Genomic DNA, 18,733 nt, shown 5'->3' with positions numbered 1-18,733 from the left:
AGCCTGTCTTAACCATCTGTGTGCCTATGAGACTGGGCACAGTGCCTGTCATATGAGCTTTTGATTGACAGTTTTTTTAAATGAATGCGAATACTTCAGCTAACCTAAAATAATTGGTTTACAAAGTATTTCATAGTAGAAGTAATGAAGGGCCTAATCCATTGAGCAGTTCTTCTCATTTGCCCTTCTCCAAACTGTGTTTGTAAGGTTTGGAGTCCAGACGGCAGAGGTATCCAAGAAGACCAACACAAGGGCAGTTGTCTCCTAAGACGTGGAAGGTTTGATCATTTAAAGAACTATTCTTAGTACCATATCAAGCTCTTTTTACCCACTACCCTTAGACCTTTTACATTTACAAGAAAAATCTATATGCTAAAGAGCATCATTAATAAGTATTAATGACATACAGAGCTCTGGATGCCATGGACAAAGAATAAAAATTGAACCGGCACCTCGGTGGCTCAGTCAGTTAAGTGTCTGCCTTCTGCTTGCTGAAGTCATGATCCCAGGGTCCTGGGATTTCATCTAGCATCAGGCTCCCTGCTCAGCAGGGAGTCTTCTCCTCCTGCTCCTTCCCCCTGCTCATGCTCTCACTCTCTATCAAGTAAATAAATAATGTATTTTTTAAAAAATTTTAAAAAGAGTGCAATTGCAGGGTCATAGGGTAGCTCTGTTTTTAAAAGACACAGATGTAGTGAAAAGAAGGGCCATCTGTACCCCAATGTTCATAGCAGCAATGGCCACAGTTGCCAAACCATGGAAAGAGCCAAGATGCCCTTCAACAGATGAATGGATAAGGAAGATGTGGTCCATATACACTATGGAGTATTATGCCTCCATCAGAAAGGATGAATACCCAACTTTTGTATCAACTTGGACAGGACTGGAGGAGATTATGCTGAGTGAAATAAGTCAAGCAGAGAGGGTCAATTATCATATGGTTTCACTACTTGTAGAGTATAAGGAATAACACAGAGAACACTGGGAGTTGGAGGGGAGAAGTGAGTTGGGGGTGACAATTTGAGGTTAACTTTAATTCCTCTCATTTTAGTAAACCAACTTTTAAAACCTTTTCTGTAAAGGCCAGATAGCAAATATTTTGGGGTTTGCAGGCCACATGCTGTCTCTGTTGCATAGTCCTCTCTTTCTCTTCTTTTCTCTTTTATAGCCCTCTAAGAGTGTAAAAATCATTCTTAATTCATAGGCTGTGTAAAGACAGACCATGGGCAGGATTTGATCCATGAGCCATAAACTAAATACAAATGTAAGCAGATGGTTTATGAACACTTACAGAAGAAGGTTCATATGGGTGTCCATAATTGCTCAGACCTCATTACCCCTTTTGCTCTATAACTGTAGGGTCTTTTTCTATCTATATCTTGTCTATAAAGTTAGAAAATGGAAAACGCATAGAAGATATTTAATGCTAGAGATGGGCTGGGGCCCTACAGACTTACAGAACTGTAGAATTTTATTGTTAGAAGAAATGGTTGCAATTATCTAATTTGAACCCATATTTATTTTGAGATAACTAAAAAGTCATAATAAATGATTAACTTACAAATACTGGAGAGATAGCAGGCCTTCAAAAGAGTCCTTATGTAATTCGGTCAAAGAATTTTCACTGAGAATTCTGAAAAATGAAAAAGTTATTTCTGCATCAAAATGCAAAATAACTACAACTATTTACTACCTAGGACTAACTTCCATATGGGAGGGAAACCTGGGAAATGGTGCCCCCTAAATATATTAATTCTTGTTTAATTTAGGAGTACTGATCTCTGCTCTGTTTCCATTCAAATCCTTCTTTTCATGTACTCCTTTGTGTCCATCTCTCTCCATCTCTTTCTCTCTCTTTCTCTCACTCTCTCTCTCTCTCTCTCTCTCTCTTTCTCACACACACACACCCCTATCCACTCTTTGTACCAAAATGCATATTTAATGCCTACTCTCTGGATCACAAAGTCTCTGCTAGAACCCAGCTCTGGGTCTCAACGACACACTGGCAGAACTGCCATTTCCTCTTCTCTTTCCCCAAATTCTGTTAGGAAGCCCTATACACAGCTATAGCAGTGTGGTAGGGAAAGCCATTTGATTTTTTTCCCCCAACTAAAAAATGTTTTTCAGAACTACAAAAATGTGCATTAAAAATGTTCAGTTTAATAATTATCAACAAATACCCACATAACACCATTCTTATCAAGAAAGTGCTACCAGCATCCCAGGAGACCCCAGTGTGCCCCTGCTAATGCCAACCTGCTCTCAGATTCTCCAGAAATCACCACTGATTCTAATAAGAATTTCCTGGCTTTTTGGTGTGTTTATTTATTTATTTTTAAAGATTTATTTATTAATTTGAAAGAGAGAGAGAGGGAGGGGCAGAGGAATAGGGAAAGAGAGAATCTCCATCAGACTCCCCACTGAGCGTGGAGCCCTGTCTCATGACCCTGAGATCATGACCTGAGCCCAAGTCAAGGGTTGGAATGCTTAGCTAACTGAGCCACCCTGGAACCCCTAATTTCCTTGCTTTTTCAATGTAGGTTTACCTATCATATGCAGCTATAAATAACATTACTTAGTTTTGCTTCTTTTTGAACTCTATGTAAATGGAATCATATTATATGTATTATTTTCTATGTTGTGTCTGTAATATTGGGTGAGATTCATTATATTGTTGCACGTAGCTGAGGCTGGTTCATTTCAATGCCTAGTATTTCATGTCTTGCTACATGTGGCTACTGTACACTTGGGAGTGACTAGTGTGACTGAGGACCTCAATTTTTAATTTAATTAACTTCAATTATTTTAAAATTTAAATAAAAAAAACTTGATATGCAACAGTTAGTAGAAAGTGTTTAGAACATGTAAAGTAGAACATGTTTGCAACAATGTTGGTATGTGATGTTACTTTTTAAACTTTAAGTTTTATGAAATCTAAATACAGATCAAGGGGCGCTTGGGTGGCTCAGTGGGTTAAGCTGCTGCCTTCGGCTCAGGTCATGATCTCAGGGTCCTGGGATCGAGTGCCGCATCGGGCTCTCTGCTCAGCAGGGATCCTGCTTCCCTCTATCTCTCTCTCTGCCTGCCTCTCTGTCTACTTGTGATCTCTCTCTGTCAAATAAATAAATAAAATCTTAAAAAAAAATACAGATCAAGTATTTCTGATAAAAAAAAATAGCAACCAAATTGAGATTCGAAAGAGTTAGTATGGGGAAAAGAACATAAACTCCTTCATTAATAATTTTTACACTGACTACATGCAAGAATGATGATACTTTGGATATTGTGAAGGCAGTTTAAATGTAGACTATCTTATTAATAACATATATAAAGATTACATGTTGAAATGATAATACTTTGGCTATATGAGCTAAACAAAATATATTAACATTTATGTCATCTCTGTCTTTTTACTTTTAAATTTTTAAGCAGCTACCAGAAAATCTGAGATGACTTATGTGACTTACATTGTATTTCAAATGAATAGTATTCTATTTTATGACTATACCACACTTTATATATTCATTCTACTGTTGGTAGATACTAGATTTTTCTAGTTTTTCGTTATTACAAACAATGTTGCTTTGAACATTCTTGTACTTGTGCATAAGTTTCTCTAGGATTTAACAGGGTTTCCTAAGAGGTTGTGCTATTTCAAGTTGGCAGATTGAAACATGCCAGATTTCTTTCCTTCCAACCTCCACCAAAGTCCCTAAGAATGACAGAAAGCATAAATTTAAAAATCCACAACCTTAGCTCAAGGACACAGGAATCGTTCCACAAACAGTCCCTTACTAGAAATGCCCTGGAGCGACCCACAGGGTGGTTAGTTGGGATCAGGTGGGAGGAGCAGGGGCAGCACATCAACCCCTCATCCTTCCTCCCTGGACCAGGCAACAAAGGGTATCTTCTTCCAGCTAGGAGCAATTGGTGTCAGGAAGAGGTCAGGGTCCCAGAACCCTGGAGGAAGGGAATGCCCTCTCTGACTCACCACTAGAATGACCTCCCACCTCCTCTTCCTTAATTCTTAGGGGAATCCATCACAGAAAAACAAGCCCCAGCAGCTCGTTTTCACCTCTTCCCTAGTGCCAGAAAACAGAAGCGGTAGAATCTCAACTACAAAATAAATTGCACTCAGGAATGACCACACAGTGTGAGAAAGCCATCCATTAAGGACAGAAGATAAAAACAAACAAAAGAGTTCAAAGCCAATGAATCCAAGTTAACAGGGAAAGCCCAGGAGAATTTTAGAATGGCATAATTAATATCCTCAGACGGATGTAAACAGCACATCTATTAAAAAAGAACCAACTCAAGATTATATGAATGAAAAGGGTTATCATTAATAAAAAACTCAGCCTATGAGCAGCAGAAATGGCAGTTGAATAATAAAATTAGAAAACAGAGATTTCTGGATGGCTAATGATTTTTTATCAGCACTTGAAATTTTATCTATTTATTATATTTACATATTTGTTTTTATATTATATATTTGTAAACCCCTCAAGAACTGGGATATTTGGTCGATTTTGTTCTTAAGCCTCTATCCCAGGCATGTAAAACAGTTCTTGGCACACAGTAGATGCTCATAAATATTTGTTGAATGAACTCAGAAAGTGACAGGTATCAATTTGCAAACATACTATACCTTTATTTAAAACAAATTATCCATTTGTTATCACTTATGATGATAAGTACAACTTTACAGCATAATAAATGTTTTTCTCCAACCCCATTCCTTAATTTGTGACTCAATCTCAATCTTTCGAAACAAGAACCTTTTGAGAATTTCTTAAAAGCTATGAACCTTTTCCCTAACAAACTGCACTTTCTGGAATATGTCCAAAGGTGTGCACATGATTTCAATTTGTGGATCATCCCTTTAGGGTACAGATCTGTGAGGAGAATGGGTTGAATTTGGAGGGCCAAACTTGGATGGTTGATAAAATGATATATCGCATATTTGTCATAAATATCTCAAAATGTCATTTCTTCTCACCACTACCTTGAAGTTATAAAAGTTATTAGACCTACCACTATATCTTGTTATTTAATGTGTTAACAGATTAGTGATCCACAGTTAGGAACCTCCGCCTTACAAGGTACAACCCTCAAGCTGAATTAGAAATCTGCAAATCTTACTAGATTCATGTTCTAGTAATTACCAAATACATGCCTTTTAAAAATTAATTTTTAAATTTCTACTTATTTTTTAAAAATACATTATATATATATATATATATATATATATATATATCCACATGGCTCAAAATTCCAAAGGTATATAGTCCACAATTCAAAGTTTTTCTGCTATTCCTGTCCCTTAGCCTACCCATCTTCCCGCTCCACTCCCTACAGAAAACTAACGTTATTTGTTTATGGTGCCGAATTACTTTCAGTTTTCTTACAAGTTTGGGAAATAAAATCTCCAAGCCAGACACTATCACAGGGAAACATAAACTATACATAGTATTTAAGAAATTCATAAAATAAAAAAAATTGCTTGGTTCTAGCACATCTCTCTTACTAATAAGATAGCAGACTAAGGGTGGGGGATTTACTTTAGGGGAATCATAATCCCTATTTTTAAATTACTATGACTACTATGTCTTTTATCACTAATTCAGTAGTCATTTTTAACTTATCTACTCAAGGTGAACTACTGATACGACACACAAGCTGTGATGGAAAGTGCCAGTTAATTGCTTTGCTTGTAATATTTTTTCCAAAATCATTTGTATCCACATTGACTTTTTCTACAAATCGATTAAAAAAAGATAACAAGAAATTGGAAAAGGACAGAAAATTCAGACACGAAATACAAATGTTCAGTAAACAAAGAGATATAGTAAATTTACAAGTAATCAGAAAATTCAAATTCAGCTGAGACCCCTTTTATTCACTCATCAGATCAGCCAAGAAGTGGAGAATATCCAGTGGTGGAGGAGCGTGAGGATGTGAACCCTGTCATGGTCTATGGGTTGGAGTGTAAGTCGGCACAATTTTTTTGAGGGCCATTAAAATTGTACATCTACATTGTCTTCATACCAATGATTCCATTTCTAGATATGTATTCTACAGAAATCCCCGCCCATGTACACAGAGATGCATGGATGAGGCAGTTCATGGCAGCAATGCAAGTGACAAGAAAACTGGACACAGTCTAAACATCCTTCAGTAGGGGAAATTATTAAATTGTAATACATTCGTAGTATGGAATATTATGCAGGAATTCACACGAATGGGGTAACCCCCTATGTACTAGAAGAAAAGAAATCTAAGACCTACCATGAAGAAAAAGAATCGAGTTATAGGATGTTACTGTTTATGTAGAAGGAAGGAAGGAAGGAAGGAAGGAAGGAAGGAAGGAAGGAGTGAATGGAGGAAGGAAGGGAGGGTTGAAGGAAAGGAGAGAGAGAGAGAAGGAAGGAAGGAAGGAAGGAAAGAAAAGGAAAGGAAAGGAAAGGAAAAGAAGGCACACAACAAACCTGTTTTGCTGTCTATAAATATGTATGTAGACAAATACATGGAAATGTCTGGAAGGATATATACTAAATCCAGACTAGTGGCTATTTTGGCGGTGGGAGATCAAAACACAAGGAGGATGTTCACTATATCTATTCTTTCATTTTTATCTATTGAGAATGTAATCATGTATTCCTTGTATAATGAAAAATAAGTTTAGATTGGCTCTAATTTTAAAGAGAGCCTGCCAAATTTAATTTTTAAGATAAATATAGAATTGGAATCAAGAGAGGTTGATTTGGGATAAGGAGGGGGAATTACCTTTTTTTTTTTTTTTTTAGGAGGGGGAATTACCTTTCCTCAGAGCTACTGACTTCAAAATTCTGGACCAAGAAGGATCTTAGAATGCAGTTAAGTTTTTTTGTATTGTATTTGGAGAGAATATACTCACAGTTTCTCAGCCCATCGATATGACTTCCATATATTTTCATCAATGTAAGAAATAGAATTTCCTTGGAAATTTCTGTGAAGAAACACAGTTCAGATCCTTGAATAGGTAGGAAAAGAATGAACAGAATAAGTAAAAGAAGCACTGGCAACCTTGTGGGGGAATAGTCACATGCAGAAAACACCAGCTTTGTAATCTCCACAGCTATCAGCATCCCATTTTGCACAATTAATAGAGATGATGTGAGGTCACTGACACAAACAAGGCATTTCCCTAGAACCTGAACTTCCTATGTGTCCAATTTCTTGGACGGATAATGCCAGTTAATGACTTTGAATATAAGTATTTTTTCTTTTTTTTTCCCAAATCACTTATGTGTCTAAAATAGCTCCTTCTGTAAATCAGTGAGAAAATAATAATTCAACAGAAACACGGCAAAAGTGTATCATTATCAGCAAAGAGAGGTAAAGAAATCCTAAGTCAGGCAACACCAAAGCTTTGGCTCAGTGTACTCTGTTGAAACCTCTCCAGCTGTTAGAAGGATAAGGGAAGTTAGAAATTAGAGGAACTAATACAGAGAGGTTTCTTAGAGATACTGCATAGGGAAAGGCAACAAACCACTGAGCAAGGAATAAAAAGTATTACCTTGTTAGGGGAAACTGCAAAGGAACGGAATAGAGAGGAAGGACACACACCAAAATAATGGTAACAGGAGTTATCTTACGGGTGGTAGGGAGGCTGGGGTGGGATTTTCACATTTTATCCTATCCGCTTGTAACATTAAAAACAAAAACAAAAACAAAACAAAACAAAAACAACAGTGAGAGTGTATCCAAGAATTGCATGTGTCAAAAAGAAGCTATGAAATGCCTGAGACTCATTTCAACCACTAACTCTATGTATGACTTTGAATCTTTACCTTTAGCTTTGTCTTCTCTCCTCAGCAACAACTTAGCTATTCAGTTTATATACACATTTTTTTTCCAGGGAAGTCAGAAATAAGGCAAATGTTTTGATGGTACCCCTCTGCCCATCTGCCTGGTGGCCGTTTCCAGCCCACTAGAAGCCTTCTGGTTGCTTTATGTTCCCTGATAAAAATGTTTAAAGCTGAACTTATCTCCCTCAAACTGGCTCTCCTTCCCAACTGCTGTTTCCACCTGTTCTACTGCCGTAGGTCTGCTCATCCAGGACCGAAACTTCGAGAGTCGTATTTCATTTTTCTCTTTCCTGGACACACCCTACCCGCCATTCTCATCAGTTACTCAGTCTTCTCGCTTTTTCCTTTGCGGTGCTCTCAGGATTTTCGTTCTATTCCTATCACAGCCACTCTCATCCAGCTCCTTGTCACTTTCCTCCGGGCTTTTGCTAGAGCATTCTATCTGGTCTCCCTAGATCAAGATTTCCTCTCTAGATCATTCTACATAGGGAATCAAAAACAATCCTCTTCTTTTTATATTATGTATCTCTTGCTAGAACATTTTCCTGGCTCTCTATATCTCAGAGTGTAACTTTCAAACCCCTGTAACTGATAGTCAAGGGTTTTCATAATCTATCTTTCACTGCTTCCTAATTTTTAATTCCTGATCATTCTTGCAACCATGACTTTATCTAGACTATACTTCCTATTTTTGCTCTATTTAACAAATCATAGCCACTCTTTAAGTCTCAGCTAAAGTTTTAGTTTATCCATGCAGCTTTCCCTCACGTCCATACTCCATTGATTACAGATTCTGGTGAAATACAGCACCTATGATCTGTACTTAATCATAGGTCACCTCCCTTTCTATGCCCATTTCCTTTCTTACCACCTATCATTTCATGTTCTAAAGACAATGTCATACTTGTATGGCTCCCACAGTACTGAGTCCTGGGCTGGGCTCAAAATAGGTTCTGTATATAGAGGGCCAGGGACAAGATGAGTTTTGAACTTAACTGAGGAGTCGAATAATAATAGCTAACACTCATATATATGCTAGGCACCAATACAAGTTATATATATAAATTCATCTAAATCTCAAAATAACCCCACAAGGTGTTAACGCTAATAATACCCATTTTACAGGAAAGGAAACTGAGTCAAAAGCTCTGAAATGACAGACCTCGCCTCAAGCAGTCTAGTTCCAGAATTTTACTCTTAACCACTTTGTTGTATCACCACCAAGGAGATGGAGAGAAGGGCATGTTGCTATAAAGAGGATGGAGCCAAAACGGGAGAGTAGAGGTTAAGGAATGAAATTATGGGGATAAAAAACTGGATAAGAAGAAAGAATAAGGACAACTGCAAGTAAAAGATTGGAGAAGGGGGAATGATAGCAAACAGCAAAATGAAGACAAGGGATAGTTGACAAAGAAAAGGTAAAAACAGAAAGTCAGCATGAATAGGGAAGATGAGGAAGATCCAGGAAGACCTCGAAGAAAAGGCTGCCATATCAAGCACAAGGCAGAGAACAAATGAGAAAAGGCAATTCTTACAAGATGGTGAAGGTGCCATTGTAGGTGTTGGGCTCTGGCACAGGCACTCTGCGTAGCCTCTGCTTTGGGCTGAAACCAGTACATGACAGCGTCTCATCTTTGCAGGTACAGAGCTCACATATGTTGATGTTCATGGTAGCATTCTCTTCTGGTGGCTCAGTTAAAGCTGTGCGTGCCTTTTCTGGGGTGTATTTTACAAAATGCACCACTGAATGCTGGGTCGTTGGCAGAAAAACTGTCTCAGATGACTCTGGTTGTGGACTTACAGTAATTTCCAGGTCCACAGGTAGAACCGTGGTTTCAGTCAGGTTTGGGTGTTGACTCTGAACATGTTCTGGATGTGCAAGTGTCACCTCATGGTCCTTTGGAGGAGGTGTTGTAGTCTTCTTTGTGGTTGTAGAATGTTCAGCCTCTGTAATAGGTTCTGGAGTAATGGTAGGCCCCAAGTCCTCACGATGAAATGTAACCCTGGGTGACACTGGATGCTGACCTTGATCCTTACTTGGAGTTGGAGATGTCACCTCCTCATGGAATGGATATTGTATTACAATCTCCTTAGGTAGCTCTGGAGGCTGAGTTGGGGTCTCTTGCATGGTTGGAGAAGGTTCAACCTCCATATTGGATCCTGCGGTTACAGTAATTTCCAGGTCCATTGGTGACACTGTGACTTCAGTCAGGTTTGGATGTTGACTCTGAACCTGTTCTGGATGTGCAAGTGTCACTTCAAGGTCCTTTGGAGAAGGTGTAGTCTTCTTCATGTTTGTAGAATGTTCAGCCTCTGTAATAGGTTCTGGAGTAATGGTAAGCACCAAGTCCTCATGATGAAATGTGACGCTGGCTGAAACTGGATGCTGAGCTTGACCCTTACTTGGAGTTGGAGCTGTTGCTTCCTGATGGAATGGATATTGAACTACAACCTCCTTAGGCAGCTCTGGAGGCTGAGTTGGGGTCTCTTGCATGGTTGGAGAAGTTTCAGTCTCTGTCATACGTTCTGTAGTTATGGTAAGACCCAGGTCCAAAGGTTTAACTGTGACTTTATTTAAGGTTGGATGCTGAACCTGAACCTGCTCTGACTGTGGATATGTCACCTCAAGGTCCTTTGGAGGAGTTGTAGTTTGCTGCTGCTGCACTGTTGTAGACTGTTTAACCTCTGTAGTAGATTCTGGAGTTATGGTAATCTCCAGGTCCAAAGGTTGAACTGTCACATTTGATGACCACAGATGCTTAGCTTGATCCTGACGTGGTGTTGGAACCACTGCCTCTTGATACATGGGAGGTTGAGATACAAGTTCTTTAGGTGGCTCTGGAGGCTGATCTGGGGTCTCACGCATGGCTGAAGAATGTTCAACCTCCGTAGTAGATTCTGGAGTTGCAGTGAGTTCCAGGTCCAAAGGTTTAACTGTGACTTTATTTAAGGTTGGACGGTGAGACTGAACCTGCTCTGAATGTGCAAATGTCACCTCAAGGTCTTTTGGAGGAGCTGTAGTCTTTTTCAAGGTTGTAGAATGTTGAACCTCTGTAGTGGGTTCTGGACTTACAGTAAGTTCCAGGTCCAAAGGTTGAACTGTTACATTGGATGATGATGGATGTTGAGCTTGATCCTGACCTGGTGGTGGAACAGTCTCCTCCTGATATACTGGAGATTGAGTTACGACAACCTCCTTAGGTTTCTCTGGAGGCTGAACTGGGATCTCCTGCATAGGTACAGAAAGTTCAGTCTCCTTAGTGAATTCTGGAGTTATGGTAAGCCCCAGGTCCAAAGGTTGAACTGTGACTTCAGTCAAAGTTGGATGCTGAGCCTGAATCTGCTCTAGGTGTGCGAATGTCACTTCGAGGTCCTTTGGGGGAGCTGTAGTTTTCTTCGTGGTTGGAGAATGCTCAACCTTTGTAGTGGGTTCTGGAGATATGGTAAGCCCCAGGTCCAAAGGTCGAAATGTTACGTTGGGTAATAATAGATGTTGAGTTTGATCTTGGCCTTGAGTTGAAACTGTCACCTCCTGATATGCTGGAGGCTGACCTACAACCTCCTTAGGCAACTCTGAAGGCTGATCTGGGGTCTCCTGCATGGTTGGAGGTTCAACCTCTGTAGTGGGTTCTGGAGTTACAGTAAGCCCCAGGTCTAAAGGTTGAACAGTGACTTTAGTCAAATTTGGTTGCTGAGCCTGAACATGCTCTGGATGTGGAATTGTCACTGCGGGGTCCTCTGGCCCTGCCGTAGAATGCTCAGCCTCCGTAGTAGGCTCTGGAGTTATAGTAAGCTCCAGGTCAACAGGTTTAACAGTGGCACTGGGCAAGTGTGAATACTGAGCTTGATCTTGTCCTGGAGGTGGAACTATCACCTCCTTATGGACTGGAGGTTGTGCTACAGCCTCCTTAGGTGATTCTGGAGGCTGAGCTGGAGCCTCCTGCTGGGTTGGAGAAGGTTCTATCTCCTTAAGGGGCTCTAGAGGTAGAGATGGGGCTTCTTGCAGGACTGGAGAGGATTCCACCTTCTCAGGAGACTGTGGAAGCTGAGAATGGGTCTCTTGAGAGACTAGAAAAGGTTCCACTTTGTCAGGAAGTTCTAAAGGCTGAGCTGGAGCTTCCTGCTGGACTGGAGATGGTTCTACCTTCTCAGGAGGCTCCGGAGGCTGAGCTGGAGCCTCTGGCTGTGTGGGAGAATGTTCCACCTCCTTAGGGGGTTTAGGAGATATAGCTGGGGCCGGTGGGGGGACAGGGGACTGAGCTGGGGCCTCCTGCTGGGTTGAAGAAGATTCTGCCTCATTAGGGGGCTCTGAAGGCTGAGCTGGGGTTTCCTGCTGGACTGGAGATAGTTCTACCTTCTCAGGGGGCTCTGGAGGCTGAGCTGGGGCCTCCGGCCGTGTGGGAGAAGGTTCCACTTCCTTAGGGGGCTCAGGGGTTATAGCTGGGGCTTGCAGGGGGACAGGGGCCTGAGCTGGGGCCTCCTGCTGGGTTGAAGAAGACTCTGCCTCATTAGGGGGCTCTGGAGGCTGAGCTGGGGCCTCCAGCTGTGTGGGAGAAGGTTCCACTTCCTTAGGGGGCTCAGGAGATATAGCTGGGGCTTGCAGGGGGACAGGGGCCTGAGCTGGGGCCTCCTGCTGGGTTGAAGAAGACTCTGCCTCATTAGGGGGCTCTGAAGGCTGAGCTGGGGTTTCCTGCTGAACTGGAGATAGTTCTACCTTCTCAGGGGGCTCTGGAGGCTGAGCTGGGGCTGCCGGCCGTGTGGGAGAAGGTTCCACTTCCTTAGGGGGCTCAGGGGTTATAGCTGGGGCTTGCAGGGGGACAGGGGCCTGAGCTGGGGCCTCCTGCTGGGTTGAAGAAGACTCTGCCTCATTAGGGGGCTCTGGAGGCTGAGCTGGGGCCTCTGGCTGTGTGGGAGAAGGTTTCACTTCCTTAGGGGGCTCAGGAGATATAGCTGGGGCTTGCAGGGGGACAGGGGCCTGAGCTGGGGCCTCCTGCTGGGTTGAAGAAGATTCTGCCTCATTAGGGGGCTCTGGAGGCTGAGCTGGGGTTTCCTGCTGAACTGGAGATAGTTCTACCTTCTCAGGGGGCTCTGGAGGCTGAGCTGGGGCCTCTGGCCGTGTGGGAGAAGGTTCCACTTCCTTAGGGGGCTCAGGAGTTATAGCTGGGGCCTGTGGGGTGACAGGGGACTGAGCTGGGGCCTCCTGCTGAGTTGGAGAAGATTCTGCCTCATTAGGGGGCTCTGGAGGCTGAGCTGCGGCCTCCGGCTGTGTGGGAGAAGGTTCTACCTCGTTAGGGGGCTCAGGAGATATAGCAGGGGCCTGTGGGAGGACAGGGGATTGAGCTGGGGCTTTCGGCTCTGTGGGAGAAGGTTCTACCTCGTTAGGGGGCTCAGGAGATATAGCTGGGGCCTGCGGGGGGACAGGGGCCTGAGCTGGGGCCCCCTGCTGGGTTGGAGAAGATTCTGCCTCATTAGGGGGCTCTAAAGGCTGAACTGGGGCCTCCAGCTGTGTGGGAGAAGGTTCTATCTCCTTAGAGGGCTCAGGAGATATAGCTGGGGCCTGCAGGGGGACAGGGGACTGAGCTGGGGCCTCCTGCTGGGTTGGAGAATGTTCTACCTCCTTAGGGGGCTGAGATATAGCTGGGGCCTGTTGGTGAACTGGAGACTGAGCTAGGGCCTCCTGCTGGGTTGAAGATTCTGCTTCATTAGGGGGCTCCAAAGGCTGAGCTGAGACTTCCTGCTGGGCTGGAGATGGTTCTACCTTCTCAGGGAGTTCGGGAGGTTGAGCTGGGGCCTCCAGTTGCGTGGGAGGAGGTTCTACCTCATTAGGGGGCTCAGGGGGTATAGTTTGGGCCTGCTGGGGGACAGGAGACTGAGCTGGGGCCTCCAGTTGGGTTGCAGGTTTGACTTCCTTGGTGGGCTTTGGAGGATGAGCTGAGACTGCATGTTCATTTGCAGATGGTTCAATCTCCTTAAGGGTCTCTGATGGCTCAGCTGGGACCTCCCATTGGCTTGAAGCAGGTTCCACCTCCTTAGGAGGGTCTGGAGTCTGAGCTATGACCTCTTGTTGGCCTGGAGGAGATTCATCTTTGGGGATCTCCGGAGACTGGAAAAGAGGCTTGGACTGGGTTGGAGAAAATTCAACAAGCTCAGGGGGAACTGGAGCCTGAGCAGGGAACTCCTGCTGCACTAGAGAATGCTCAGCCTTAGTTGGCACTGGAGTTATGGAAACCTCCAGATCTGTAGGTTTAACTGTGATATTGGGCAACAGTGGATACTGAGCTTTACCGGGACCTAAAGGTGAGAATGTCACCTCATGATGTACTGGATGCTGAGATACCACATCTGTAGAGGACTCTGGAGGCGGAGCTAGGTTCTCATGCTGAACTGGAGAAGGCACAATCCCCTCATTGGGGTTTGGATGATGAGATGGGACAGCATGCTGGACTGGAGAAGGTTCTACACCCACAACACGCATGTGAGACAGAGGTGAGCTCCACTGCTGGACTGGAGGAACTCCAGTTTCCTCAGGAAGACCTTCAGGCTGGGTTGGACCTCGCTGCTGGACTGGAGAAGGTTCAACCTCACCAGAAGGCTCTGGATACTGAGCTGCAGCTTCCTGCTGAATTGGGGATAGTTCATTTTCCTCAGGAAGATCTTCAGGCTGAGTTGGGACTCCCTGTTGGATCGGAGAAGGTTCAACATTTCCAGGAGGGGCTGGATGCTGATCTTGGGCCTCTGACTGGACTGAAGAAGGTTCCAACTGCCCAGGGAACACTGCAGACTGAGCTGGGGCCTCTTGTTGGGGTAAAGAAGTTTCAACCTCATTGGTGGACTCTGGAGTTATGGTAAGTGCCAGATCCACAGGTTTAACAGTGACATGGGGCAACAGCAGACCCTGAGCTTGACTCTGACCTAGAGGAGAAACTGTTACCACATGATGCTCTGGAGAGTGAGCTGGAACCTCCTGCTGGGTTGGGGAAGGTTCAACCTCACCAGAAGGCTCTGGATGCTGAGCTGCAGCTTCCTGCTGGGTGGCAGAAGGGTAAATCTCCTCAGAAGTCTGTAGATGCTGACTTGGGACCTCCTGATATGTTGCATAAGGTTTAACCTCCCCAAGGGGATTTGGATGCTGAACTGTGGCCTCTGACTGGGCCAGAGAAGATTGAATACCTTCAAGAGACTCTGGATACTGATTTGGGGTCTCTTGTTGGGTTGAAAAAGACTCACTCTCCTCTGGAACCTGAGGGTGCTGAGCTTCGGCCTCCTGCTGGGTTGGAGAAGGTGCAACCTCCTCAGAGGTCTGTGGATGCTGACCTTGGCTCTCCCCCTGGGCTGAAGATTCACCCTTCTCAGGGGTCTGTGGAAACTGAGCTGGAGCCTCCTCCTGGGATGGAGATGGTTCTCTCTCTCCCTGAGTCTCTGGAGGTTGGGCTGGGACCTCCTCCTGGGTTGAAGATGGTTTGCCTCCTTCAGGGGCCTGTGGTTGCTGAGCTGGGGCCTCCTGCTGGGTTGTGGGAGGTTTAACTTCTCCAGGATACTCCAGATGCTGAACTGGGGTCTCCTGCTGTGCTGGAGGTTTCTCCTGTATTGTAGGTTCTGGGGAATCAGTTGGAGTCTCCTGCTCAACTGGCAAATGTCCAGCTTCCTCAGGGGACTGTGGAGGCAGAGTTGGGGCTTCATGCTGGGTTGCAAAAGGTTCCACATCAAGGGGCACCGAGGGCTGAGCTGCAGCCTCATGCTGAACTGGCAGAGTTTCCACCTCTGGAGTGGGTTCTGGTGTTATGGTAACCTGCACATCTGCAGGTTTAACACTGGGCAGGTTTAAATGTTGAACATGATGGTGACCTAGAGGCGAAACTGTCACCCACTGATGCCCTAGAGGTTGAGCTAGGTGCTCCTGCTGTGTTGGAGCAGGTTCCACCTCCCCAGAAGGCAGCTCTGGAGGCTGAGCTGGTTGTTCTTGTAGGGTTGCTGAAGGTTCTATCTCTCCTGGAGACTGAGCTGGGGTCTCCTGCTGGATTGAAGACTCTGCCTTATTAGGAAGTTCTGCAGGCTGAGCTGAGGCCTCCTCCTGGGCTGAAGAAGAAGGTTCAGCTTCTCCAAAAGTCTCTGGAAGCGGAACTGGGGGCTCCTGCTGAGTTGCAGGTTTTACCTCCTCAGTATGCTCTATAGGCTGAGCTGAGGTCTCCTGCTGAGCTGGGGAGTGTTCTGCCTCTTCAGGATTCTCTGAGGAATGAGTTGGGATGTCCTGCTGAGCTGGGGAGTGTTCTGCCTCTTCAGGATTCTCTGAGGAATGAGTTGGGATGTCCTGCTGAGCTGGGGAGTGTTCTGCCTCTTCAGGATTCTCTGAGGAATGAGTTGGGATGTCCTGCTGAGCTGGGGAGTGTTCTGCCTCTTCAGGATTCTCTGAGGAATGAGTTGGGATGTCCTGCTGAGCTGGGGAGTGTTCTGCCTCTTCAGGATTCTCTGAGGAATGAGTTGGGATGTCCTGCTGAGCTGGGGAGTGTTCTGCCTCTTCAGGATTCTCTGAGGAATGAGTTGGGATGTCCTGCTGAGCTGGGAAATGCTCTGCCTCTTCAGGATTCTCTGAGGAATGAGTTGGGTTCTCCTGCTGAGCTGGGGAGTGTTCTGCCTCTTCAGGATTCTCTGAGGAATGAGTTGGGGTCTCCTGCTGAGCTGGGGAGTGTTCTGCCTCTTCAGGATTCTCTGAGGAATGAGTTAGGATGTCCTGCTGAGCTGGGGAGTGTTCTGCCTCTTCAGGATTCTCTGAGGAATGAGTTGGGATCTCCTGATGAGCTGGAGAATGTTCTGCCTCTTCAGGATTCTCTGAGGAATGAGTTGGGATCTCCTGATGAGCTGGGGAATGTTCTGCCTCTTCAGGATTCTCTGAGGAATGAGTTGGGATCTCCTGCTGAGCTGGGAAATGTTCTGCCTCTTCAGGATTTTCTGAGGAATGAGCTGGAGTCTCCTGCTGAGTCAGAGAATGTTCAAATTCCCCACTAGGCTCAGAAAGGGAAGCTGGTTGTTCCTGTACGCTTGGAGGCTTAGCTTCCTCGGGAGGCTCTGAAGGCTGAGCTGGGATCTCCTGCTGAGTTAGAAAAGGTTCAGTCCCCCCAGGAGACTCAGAAGGCTGAGCTGGTTGCTCCTGCTCACCTGAAGGCTCACCTTCCTCTGGAGGCTTAGCTGAGGTCTCTTGCTGGATTGAAGGAGGTTCTGCTTCCTCAGTATGCTCAAGAGGCTGAGGTGGGACCTCCTGCTGGGCTGTAGAAGAATCAACCTCCTTAGCCGGCTCTGGAGTTATAGTAAGTGCCAGATCCACAGGTTTATATGTAACACTGGCAAACTTGAAATAGCTTGGATGGTGGCTTATAGGTTGACCTAGCATCTCATCATCTGCAGGAGTTTGAGGTAGGTACTCCATAGGAAACTCTGGAACTAGAGTTGGGGCCTCTGGCTGCACTGGGGTGGGCCCAGCCTCCTCCAGGTGCTCTACAGACTGAACTGGGATCTCCAGCTGGGCTGGGGTGGGCCTAGTCTCCTCAGGGTGTTCTGCTGGCTGAGCTGAGGCCTCTGGCTGGACTGGGGTGGACCCAGCCTCCTCGGGGGCCTCTACAGGCTGAGCCGGGGTCTCTGGCTGGACTGGGGTGGACCCAGCCTCCTCGGGGTGCTCCGTGGGCTGAACTGGGGTCTCCAGCTGGGCTGGGGTGGGCCCAGACTCCTCAGGGAGCTCTGCTGGCGGAGCTAAGTCCTCTGACTGCACTGGGGTGGGCCCAGCCTCCTCAGGGAGCTCTACAGTATGAGCCGGGGTCTCTGGCTGGACTGGGGTGGGCCCAGCCTCCTCGGGGAGCTCTATAGGCTGAGCAGGATTCTGAGGCTGGACTGGGGTGGGCCCAGCCTCCTCGGGGCGCTCTACAGGCTGAGCCAGGGCTTCTGGCTGGACTGGGGTGGGCACAGCCTCCTCGGGGAGCTCTACAGGCTGAGCCAGGGCTTCTGGCTGGACTGGGGTGGGCACAGCCTCCTCGGGGAGCTCTACAGGCTGAGCCACAGCTTCTGGCTGGACTGGGGTGGGCACAGCCTCCTCGGGGAGCTCTACAGGCTGAGCCACGGCTTCTGGCTGGACTGGGGTGGGCCCAGCCTCCTCAGGGCTCTCTGCAGGCTGAACCGGGGTCTCCGGCTGGACTGGGGTGGGCACAGCCTCCTCAGGGCTCTCTGCTGGCTGAACCGGGCCCTCCTCCTGGACTGGGGTGGGCACAGCCTCCTCCGGAAGCTCTACAGGCTGAGCAGCGATCTCTGGCTGGACTGGGGTGGGCTCAGCCTCTTCAGGGCGCTCTGCTGGCTGAGCAGGGGCCTCTGGTTGGATTGGAGATGGCTCAGCCTCCTCCGTATGTTCTGGAGGCTGAGTTACAGTTATGGTAAGTGCCAGATCCACAGGCTTAACAGTCACGTTGTGGAGCTTTGGCCGCTGGGCTTCATTCTGACTGAGAGACGGCACATCTACCTCATGTGCTATCGGTTGAGGTACCACCTCCTTAGATATCTCTAGAGGTTGACCTGGGGCCTCCTGAGGGGTCGAAGGTTCTACTTCCTCAGGGGCCTCTGTAGGTTGAGCTGAGGCTTCCTGATGGACTGAAGAAGGTTCGACCTCTTCAGTTGTGCTTGAAGGCTCAGCTGGGGCCTCCTGTGGGTTTACAGAACTTCCACCTTCCTTAAGGAACTCCGGAGGTGAAGATAGAGGCTGCCGCTGATCTGGAGAGGTTTCTGTCTCTTCAGGGGGCTCTGGATGCTGGGCCTGGGCCTCCACCTGAGGCAAAATAGATTCAGCCTCCTCAGGGAACTGTAGATGATTTGGGGTCTCCTGCAGGAGTGGGGGAATTTCAGCCTCC

General features: G+C 46.0%; 2 protein-coding genes across 2 annotated transcripts; both read right to left on the bottom strand.

Moving 5' to 3' along the window:
* Positions 1-9,381: 9,381 nt before the first annotated feature.
* Positions 9,382-10,344, bottom strand: LOC122907315 (leucine-rich repeat-containing protein 37A-like). Its single transcript, XM_044250217.1, has one exon. It carries the CDS (start codon positions 10,342-10,344, stop codon positions 9,382-9,384), a length of 963 nt encoding a protein of 320 aa, XP_044106152.1.
* A 23-nt stretch (positions 10,345-10,367) lies between these two features.
* LOC122907314 (leucine-rich repeat-containing protein 37A-like) lies at positions 10,368-15,530 on the bottom strand. Its single transcript, XM_044250215.1, has 8 exons — positions 15,315-15,530; positions 14,633-14,874; positions 14,348-14,526; positions 14,065-14,141; positions 12,826-13,167; positions 11,092-12,585; positions 10,846-10,986; positions 10,368-10,376 (listed from the first exon to the last, which is right to left on the bottom strand). The coding sequence occupies exons 1-8, from the start codon at positions 15,528-15,530 to the stop codon at positions 10,368-10,370; spliced, it is 2,700 nt and encodes an 899-aa protein (XP_044106150.1).
* Between the last annotated feature and the right edge of the window lie 3,203 nt (positions 15,531-18,733).

The sequence above is a fragment of the Neovison vison genome, chromosome 5, assembly GCF_020171115.1.
Source record: "Neovison vison isolate M4711 chromosome 5, ASM_NN_V1, whole genome shotgun sequence".
Lineage (NCBI taxonomy): Eukaryota > Metazoa > Chordata > Mammalia > Carnivora > Mustelidae > Neogale > Neogale vison.
Note: the sequence above shows the minus strand (reverse complement) of the source record. Positions and strands in the feature narration are given on the sequence as shown.